General features: G+C 55.3%; 1 protein-coding gene across 1 annotated transcript in view; it reads right to left on the bottom strand.

Annotated features, from left to right (window-relative positions):
- Positions 1-4,298: 4,298 nt before the first annotated feature.
- The window catches only part of LOC111160024 (tetratricopeptide repeat domain 28), a 596,564-nt gene continuing 591,147 nt past the window's right edge, over positions 4,299-9,715 (bottom strand). The window contains 3 exon segments of the mRNA XM_022522789.1: positions 4,299-5,033; positions 5,035-5,921; positions 7,169-7,276. Of these exon segments, the coding sequence (XP_022378497.1) occupies positions 4,299-5,033; positions 5,035-5,921; positions 7,169-7,276 (1,730 nt within the window).

The raw sequence follows: 9,715 nt of genomic DNA, 5'->3' as shown, positions 1-9,715 counted from the left end.
CACTGAGAGCAGAGACAGACATGGGCTCAATCCAAGGACCTTGAGACCATGACCTGAGCCGAAGTCAGATGCTTAACCGACTGAGCCACCCAGGCGCCCTGAGATGTTTGTTTTTATGCAATCAGTATATTTTCTTAATTTAGTCACATTTACTCAGTTATCTGTCCACTAGTCCTTCATGCCTCTCAGATTTTACACGGAGGATTGTTTTCCTTCTTCCTGGAATACTTCTTTTGGAAGCTTCTTTAGTTACAGGGATCTGGTGGTAATGAACTCTGGTTTTGTTTATCAGCACACTTACACAACTGTGGAATTTTCTGGTCCTCCAACTGTGATCACAGATCAGAAGCATTCAGTCCTGTCATTCACCACCGACCCCAGGGCCCCATGCCTCGGAGGTGCCGAAGCCCGTGTGCACCCCCAGCTTTCCTCCCAGCAAACATGAGGTTACGGTGTACGTCTCAGGAGATTTCAGACTGACTGACTGCTCGTTAATGACACACAACCGTTCCGTGTGCTCGAAGAAACCCAGAAAGTGTGGGACATGTACAGGAAGCGATTCAGATAACGGCACTTAAAACCGAGGGAACTCATGCTTTAATAGACACTGAAATCACAAAGGAAGGCCAAGTGCCTTAACAATTTCAATAAAAATATGAAGTTCTTTTTACATGGTAGATTTCGTAATATAAAAAGTTTAATGCCATCTGGAAACTGTAATTTACAAAAAAAAAAAGTCCACATAGGCCAAAGATGGCTAACACTGCATACAAGGGGGGGGTGAGTGCCAAGTGGGGGAGGTGTCTGAGGAGGGGAGAGGTGAGCGCCTGTGTCCTTACATGGACCATCTTTGAAAGATCTGTCGCAAACAAGGGCCTGGTCCACAAACCACACGTACAATCCTTGTAGGTAAAACAACAATGTGTGTGATGAAAATTGGGCAATTTTCACCCTCTGCCTGCTTACTAAAAGCAACCAGAGTATTGCATGGTATTTTCTCTAAACTGAATTGAAACTAAGAAAGTGACCGTGGGAGGCGGTGGGACAGGAGCCCCACAGGGGACTTGCTACAGTGACCCCCCCCCCCCACCGAGACACACTGGGACAGCACGAGCAGGGGAAGGACAGTGTGCGCAGCCCCTCCTCCCCTGCCGAGACCCAGGGAGTATCCGCGTGGACCACGATGCGTTTCAAACGGGACGCAGGTGAGGACTTTGTTTCACTACACACTAACGTGGCTCAAAATGTAAGTTTTGGAGTTTGTTTTGTCTTGGTATTTTTGACTTAACTGAAGTCAGTGAAGGAGCTGAGTGGTTTGCTGGTGCGGATTCAGACAGGATCTGCCTGGCTCTGTGGTCCTACCAGGGTTCCTAGGAGAGGGACGTTTTATTGCTCGTGTTGAGTGTATTTGCCTCTGGTGGAGCGGAACAGGGGCAGGACAGTCCAGTTTCCTGAGCTGAGAAAGAAATCTGGCCAGTGCTCTCCGCATATAGTGAGGCAAAGATCTTTTTGTAAATTTTACCCACGTCCACTGGCTCATTCCAGATGGGCTGGAGAGCCATGGGCTGTGCGGGAGGCCTCCGCTTCTCACCACGTGGCTCAGGTGCCCACGCATAACAAGTTTAACCACAACTTGCCACTCACTTTCCCTAGACCGTAGAAACAAAACATTCTAATTATGTTGTCTGTCCCCTACACCAGGAGTCAGCAAACCTTTTCTTAAAAGGTCAGGCATTAGGTATTCTAGGTTTTGTCGGCCACGAGGCAAAATCAAGAATATGACGCCGGTGCTGACAGAACGATTTAAACACGTCCGATCCAGTCCTTTCTCGTGGCTCTAACAACCCCGGCCTCTGAGCAGACGTAGCCTGTGGGTCATCGTCTGCCTGCCCCTGATCTGCACAAAGAAGTCTGTGAATTAAACAGTCTCACGTCATTTTTAGGTGCACGTGTTTTTCAGGGGAGGAGCCTGAAAAAGGAACTTTGATGTGACGTCCGTCTCACTCACAAGGAAAACACCGACACTGACAGTAAACATAAAGAAGTGGCAACTCTACGGTGATTTTCAGATTGTTCCTACCATTTTTATCACGTTTGCTTTCCTTCATCAAAACTTCTATCTATGACCCGAAAAAAGAAAAAAAAATCACACCAGTTGGTTTTCCAACATGAAACCTAAAACGACAACATAGTTAGGACTAAAACCAGGTTGGGGTCCACGAGTCCTCCTCGCTGGCTTGGTAACCATGGGAAGCAGGGGGGGGCGCGGAGAGTGTGTAGAGGTGGGCAAACCGGTGCGCTCACAGGGGGCACAGACCCTAGGCCTGTCCTCCAGGGCTCCTTGGCACTTGGGAAAGAGGCTGAGAAAGGAACAGCCCAACTATCTACGCAGTTCAGAAAGTGACTGAGGTTTCGTTTTTGTTGCTGAGGACCTGATTTTGCTATCTAAACGTACAGTGCTATAAACTTGCTTCCACTGGCTACGCTGGTACTTTATTACCGTTTATTTGTTCCCTACTGATATAAAGAACCACACAAGTACTTGCTTCTTTATAAAGGATTTGTCTTCCAGTGTTGGGGTCAGGGCTAGAATGGGACATCCTTAGTGTCTTTTGCCAACATGGCTACGGGGTAAAGGCAAAGACTGCTGTGACATAGCTGAGTAAATATTCTCCTTTCCTCTTTTCAGGGTACACAGAGGAATGGTATGTTTAGAAAGTGAGATCCTACCCAAGGTTAAAATCTCTCCTTGGAGGTCTCCTGCCAGGCCTTGCCTGTCTACTCCATGTGGCGTGGGACACCGCCTCGTGGGGAGAGTGGTCAGGTTTTCGTTTTAGAATTATGTAAAAAGAGTTTAAATTCTCCCACTAAACTTAGTACTAATAGGACTTTTAGCATTTCATTTCTTTATAAGTTAATGCTCACTGCCCCCCCCACCCAGACTACTGCTCGTCTCAGCTGGCTTCAACTTCCCTGTACTGTCACAGCCGGAGGACAGTCCGCTCATTTGTCCAGGACACTTTCAGGAATACGTGTTTCCTTGCTCAGCCGTAACTGGGACGGCACCCCCCCCACCGCCCCCGCAAGAGCCCCCTGCTTCCAGGCCGTGGACGTGAACATGAACGTACTGTGGGAAGGGAGGGGGCTGGTCCTGGCTAAGGGGAGGGTGTCCGGCTGCTAGCAGATGTGGGGTGCCGGAGCATGGGAGCTGGGGCAGACTTAGAGGAGAGAGGTGTTCGAGGCCTAGAGTTGGGAGAAGAGAATAAAATGAAGCAGCTGCTGAGGGATGGGAGCTGGAAGTTCCATTCTGGTTAAGTCGAGTTAGCTGTGGAAGTTCTGGGGGTTTTTTTTGTTTTGTTTTGTGTTTTTTTATGTTTACAAGGAAACTGATTATTTCAACCTTTCCCCCCCCAAACTTGACAGTTACTTATTGATGACTATTCAAAATTGGACATTTTAAAAAATTTGAGCTTTTAAAAATAATAGCTATAAATGCAAAGTACTATTGATAATAAAACCGAGTTGTTTATCCACGTACAAAAAAGGTCAATAATGTTTTAAAAGCACAAAGTTGCATTTTAAATCGCAATTGCATAGTTCTAAAATGCCTGGAGAAAAGTTACATAAAATTTTTAAGAAAATTCAAGTTTGGCTGACAGTGGGGCCCCATGGACGTCTCAGAGCTCGCCGGAGCAGAGCCCAGCTGAGGAAGGAAGCGCTGCGGAAACGTGAGTTATTGCATTGCTACTGTGATGGGACCCGGATCAGGGGACGCTACAGTTTCATGACACATCATTGGCTTTTTAAAAACCACTGTTTTTGGCTAATATCACACTTTCATGTAGAATTCGACTTAGATTTTATATATCCCACCCCCAACGAGCACCTGAAAGCCTTAAGAAAAAAGCTCTATTTGTATTTCTGTGTATAAAAGGTACTGCGTATCTACCTCTTAGCAAAATATGTGCTCCCTTTCCTCTCCCCACCCCAGAACCATGACCGTTTGCGTACAAAAATCCTGTTGAAGAATCACATCAAAGATGAGAGGCAGGGAGTTCAAGGTAAACATCGGGCGAAGTGTGTAGAAAACTGCCTGGGCCTCCCATGCCAACCCCACAGGAGTCCCGGCTCCCGGTGAGCGGGGCCCAGAGTCGCCAGCGGCCCTGCGCGTGGGGCCCGCGCCCCGAGGGCGCGCCCAGCGTGAGGTGGCTGGCGGTTGCGTGGGGTGACCGCGCTCAGCCGAGGGGGGAGGGCCCCCGCAGCTGCTGCACCCTGAGTCCGCGGGTACAGAAGAAGCTTCAGCATTTGGAGGAAGGAAAAAATCTTCCCGGGGACAGAAACTTGTAGCCATTTCCAGAAGGCAGTCTGAGCGGGCGGGCGGGCGCCGGGGGCCCGGCGGGCAGGGGCAGCGCGCCCAGCGCCGTGGTCTCCGTGCGCCAGTGGCCGTTCGGAGGGGCCTTCTGGGGCGCTTCTCCGGGCGGCTGCAGGGACAGCTCCTTCAGTTCCAGCTTGTCCACGCCTTCCTCCTTCTTGTGCCGCGGGGACAGGTTGAGCAGGCTGAGTACGTCCCTCTTGGAAGTCATCGTGCCGGGGGCGCCCCGGAATATTTTCACGGGTCCCGTGGGATGCTGGGGCGCGCTCTGCCAGAACATCTTGAGGTTGTGGACGGCCTGCACCTTCTCGTCGATGGCCGCCATCTTCAGCCTGTCCACGTCCGGGGCGTCGGCGGGGCTGGAGCGCGCCGAGCCGGCCGAGGAGTAGGAGAGCGCTGGGGACGGCGCGCTCCCGGCCGGAGACTGGTGGCCCGAGCTCGGGGACGCGTTCCGGGGGGACTTGGAGATGTGGGCGCTGTACGGAGAGCTGGGGTACTTCAGTTTGAAGAGCGGCTGGTCGGGGAGAGAAGTCTGGGAGTCGGAGCCGGGCGACGGGCGGCCGCTGTGCTGGCTCGGGCTGCCCTTGACGGACGCCTCGGAGGCCGTGGGGCTGCTGTACCCTGAACTCACCTTGGGGAGGGACGAGCTCCTGGCGGGGGGGCTTTGGTTTCACGGGGACCGGCGACGGCTGGCTCTTGGGGTGGGAGAGGGCCGGCCTGCTGAACGCGCTGGTTTCCGACGCTCGGAAGACAGCCGCGCCGTTGGGCGCCGCGAGGCCCTCCTCGGGGCTGCTGCTCTTGCTGGCCTGGCCGCCGCCCCTCTGCAGACGCTCCACCGCGATGAGATGACTCTGTGTCTCCTCTAGAATTTTCTGCGCCAACTCCTGCGGATCAAGCTTTGGGTTGCTTTCTTCTTGGGATTTCACGGTGCTGTCCGTTTCTGTGCTAGACTGGTCCGATTCTCCCGTGTCGGAACTGGCCAGCTTTCCCACCTTTTGGAAGGGGGAGTTTGGGCTGGGAATCAGAGTCATTTTAACTGGAGAATTGGGTGTGCTGACGCTCCCCTTGGAGCTTACGGAAACTTTCACACCTCCGGCCGGCCCCACGTGACACTGTTTGTGATCTGGTGAGAAGCGCGTCTTTCTGGTTTCCTGGTAGGCCGCCAAGGGCTCCGTGCTGATGATGGAAAAGCCCTCGTATTCTTCTTCTTCTTTGCTGCCGGCAGGGCGGGTCTGGGGGGACAGCTGGCCCCGCGGCAGGGTGCATCGCTGTGGGTAGGCGTTCTTGGACCGGTCATAGTCCTGCCGGCCGCGGGGACCCCCCGCTTCCGACCCAGCCTCGGGCTTGGAGACGAAGCTCATGGAGGAGGCGATGGAGCTCAGACTGTACACAGAGATGGCGTCAGAGGCGATGCTGTCCGCGCCGGTGGGGGAGAAGGGGGGATGCTGGTAGCTCAAGGGCAGGGCGTTGGAGACTGACTGGGCCGAGGCCAGAGACTCCAGGGAGGACGAGCTATCAAGGCTGAGGCGCTTGGGCAGCTCAGTAGAATCTAAGACAAAACACAGGTGCCCAGAGGGCAGTTAGAACTCCCTGTGGTTTACTCTTTCAAAATCGCAAGCATCCTCACATGCAGAGAAGCTCGCAGGAAACCATGCGGGTGCTGCTCTCGCACGATCGGAATTTATGTCATGCTCCCGAAGCACACGGTCCTGTTGCAGAGAGTAAACTTAACTCTGAGCCAAGAACACTCGGAGAGCGCCAGGCCCAGCCGGCCCCAGCCCCCTTCCGCGCTGCCTCTACCATGCTCCCATCTCACAGGACCCCACGTCGGCCTGGGCCTCTGGGGTCAGGCGGGCAGTCTGTGAGGACCCCCGTCCTAAACCCTAAACCACCCTCCATGCTTCAGCAGCTCCTCAGGGGCATTTACATTCACTGTCAACATGGCCTTTCCTCCCACCTTCTCTCAAACACTCCACTCGAGTCTGTGTCCTCCCCAGTTCTCGTAAAGGTCACCAGGGGCGTCCGTGCTGCCAAACCCAGCGTTCACTGCTCGGTTGTGCAGTCGGTCCCCACTGCCCTCGTTGACCACTCCTTTCCGGGCCCCCCATCCCTGGGACCTGTGAGGCCCACCGCATACCCCACACCGCCCTCCCCTGAGGGGCCTGCAGGCCCTTCTCTGCCTCCGAGCTGGCCTCTCCCTGAACTTGGGCCTCAGGTACCCAGCTGTCAGGGCGGCTTGTCTAATGGAGATTTCAAAATGGAACATGTTCAAGAGGGAAATCAAACCCCCCTCCTCCTGCCACTTTCAAGGTCTCAGCAAAAGGCAGTCCTATTCTGGCCTTTGTTCCCAAAAACAAGGTATCACCTTTGACCCCACCCCCCCAACTTTGTGTCTGACTGACATCCTTCAGCTGATCCGTTAGTTCTGCCTTCGAACCACGGCCACGGGTCTGTCTCCACGTGGCAGCCGGCTCAGCCCTCCGAGAAGCGCGATGAGGTGGCCGTGTCCCCTGCGCCCTGAAAACTGCCTGTGGCCTAAGCCCTGGGGCACCGCTCCTCCCTCGTTCACACCCCGCTGCCACCCCCCTCCCCCCCGCGCATCTTCACAGGTCTTGGCAGCTCCCTGACTCTATACCGCACGTGTTGGCTAAGCTCCTGAGAGCGGGGCCTTGCTCACTGCTCTTCCTCGTCCTGACCACATCCACACAAAGGACTTCTCTGCTTTTCTCCCCCTTCCCCAAATGCAGCCAGGCTGGTCCCCCGGGCGCGTGGCAGGGGTGCGGGGAGGCCACTTACCGAAGAGCGCAAGCAGGGACTGCAGGGCAAAGTGCATGGTTCGCCGATTGGCTTGTTTCCCGGTTTTCAGGATGACTTCCTCCTGACCCACTTCACAGAGATCGAACCCTAGAGGAACAAAGACCATGAATCTCTGCGTCCGTGTCCCCGAGAGGAGGAGAGCCACAGCCCCATGTCCCCGGAATCCCCGCAGGCCCCTCGGCCAGCGCCTGGCCTGGGCTGCCCTGGGCCTGGGAGCCGCATGCACCCTCGCCCCGATACCCGCGGGGCCCGGCTCCCTCCTGCCCCTTCCCAGAGCAGCCGCTGCTCTCCGGCCCTGAGCTCTGTTCTCCGCAGCGCTGGTCCCAGTTCGTAGGGCTGGGGAGTATGAGCTGCTCTCTCCGTCCTTTCCCAGAACAGTCCACTGAAAGAAGACTTTAAGGAGGACCACACTGGGCCACTCCACTCCGCACAGCAGCCAATATGTAAAGGTGCTGCCTGGGAAGGTGGGCACTTCTCAAGGGCACAGACCTGTGCGTTTGCCACTGAGGACTTTGAAACCAGCCGGCTCTGACAAGGGAGAATCCGCCCTCCGGGGACCGCACCCCGTTCTGCTAAAGCCCAGGGGACCGCCCTGACACTAACAGTTCTCCTGAGACTCCGAGCGGGCACAGCAGAGGGCAGGAGCCTCCGGGCAGGAGGCCGGCTCCCCAGCTGCCGCCGCACTGAGACTTCGGAGACCCCGCCGGCCGCTGGCCCCCAGCTCCCTGGGAAGAGCACAGGCGGAAGAAGCCGAGCGCAGACGCCAGGGCCAGGGGCTCTGTCCGCAGACCAATGTAGGGCTGGGGCAGGGCGGGACTGGGGGGGAGCCCTCAGCCCTGCACATGTGGCTCAGCCCACTCAGCGGGTCACTGAGCTCGGCCGGAACAGTGGAAGCGCTTGGTGCTGACTGCCGGGGGACAGGGCCCCCTCCCTCCTATGATGTGCGCTCCGGTGACCGGGTCTGTGACACACAAGGCCGCCGTGTTCTGCATGCTGTGCGGTTCCTGACACAGTAGTCACCAACGGAGAAATGGGTCTTTTTATTCCCAGGCCGGGATTCTGAGATCAGCCTGACACTGTCGTTCCTCTGGGAATTTGTTCACTCGATGAGCTACTTCAGCCTTCTGGTTGCTTTGGGGTATTTTCCCCTCTGAACTCAAACAGAATCACTCCCTGAAAGCAACAGGAAGGTCTCGGAGAACTCAGCATTTAAATACAAATAACTAATTAATATAAAGGTTTTAGTTAGAGATCTCTCCTTTTACCGGGATGACGGACTTCTTTACTGCTCCAGCAGCACGGAGGTAATAACCACCAGCCCTGGGCCAGGTTGCGCTGGTGCCGGCTGAGGGCTGGAAAGAGGAGCCTCAGAGCATGCAGGAGTGAGGGAGCCCCTTCTCCGAATGCTGGGCCTGCAGAGACTTTTCCTCCCCCAGTCTCAGGCCATGGGATTCAAGGATAACTATGTGCACACTGACTCATTCCTTGAGTATCAGTGGTTTGGAAAACAGAGAAGTAGAGGCCATCGATGAAAATAACCCACTGTCCCAACACCAGGAGGAGCCAGTGACACACCTGGAAATACCCAGTTCGCAGGCAAGGGGGCCTGCCTCTGTCACCCCCACACCTAGGGGAGGTGTGGGCCCTGCCCGGGGAAGACCGCTTTTCCTTTAATAAAAAAGCCCTCGGCTCTGTCTTCCCTCACCTGTGCTCTGTGTCATTGTCCCAACGCCAGGCCTATAGCCCGTCCTGGAAGGGATAAGATCCCTGCTGGGCGTGGACCTGGCCTTTCTCGCTCTTGGTCCAGTTGCTACTGTCCGCCTTTATCTAGGTATAAATGTACTATGTACATGGCAAGAAGACTGCGTTAAGCCCACAGAAAGCAGCACACAGCACAGATCCCAAAGGGTGAGAGAACATCTACTTAGAGGGATTCAGAGTGACTGGGGGGGCTGGGGGTTCCCCCATCAAAGGCAATTAAAGTCAGTCCTAAGCTGACATGGGCTGGGAAAAGGCATCTGCGAAATGGGTTAAAAGAAAGGCCTAATGCTGTGAAATCCAGATTTCATGAGAAGAAAAACTGCTTGTGAGGGACTCGCTGGCCTGCCATGTAAGATGGTGGCTGGTCCCCGTCACTATGGATTTAGGTTGTGTCATCCTCCAAAGAGTCCCCACTCCCTGAGGTTAAGAACCAAAGGCCTTCCTGGGGCCTGTCCAGGAATCTGTCCCCGCCATGCCCTGCACCAGCGTGTAGGCCTGACACTTGTGCTCACCGCCGGCTCTTTCCTCGTCCTGGAGTTTCCTTCTGATGACCCCCTCAGGCTCTCCAGGTCTGCCCCGGCTCCCTGCCTTCCGCCCCGCCAGCAATCACGGGGATGCCGGTGCTCCTGTCTGGGACGCTGCCCCGGCACCTGAGGGGCTCCCTCCGCTTGGATTAAGTGTTTACTAGGTCCGCTCATCTTCCCCACTAGACTGAAAACTCTGAGGGCTTGTACCCCGTCTTGGCACACTACCCGACACATCACA

This window comes from Enhydra lutris, unplaced genomic scaffold (assembly GCF_002288905.1).
Source record: "Enhydra lutris kenyoni isolate GAN:26980312 unplaced genomic scaffold, ASM228890v2 scaffoldscaffold73, whole genome shotgun sequence".
Classification (NCBI taxonomy): domain Eukaryota; kingdom Metazoa; phylum Chordata; class Mammalia; order Carnivora; family Mustelidae; genus Enhydra; species Enhydra lutris.
This window is presented reverse-complemented; position numbering and strand designations above follow the sequence as displayed.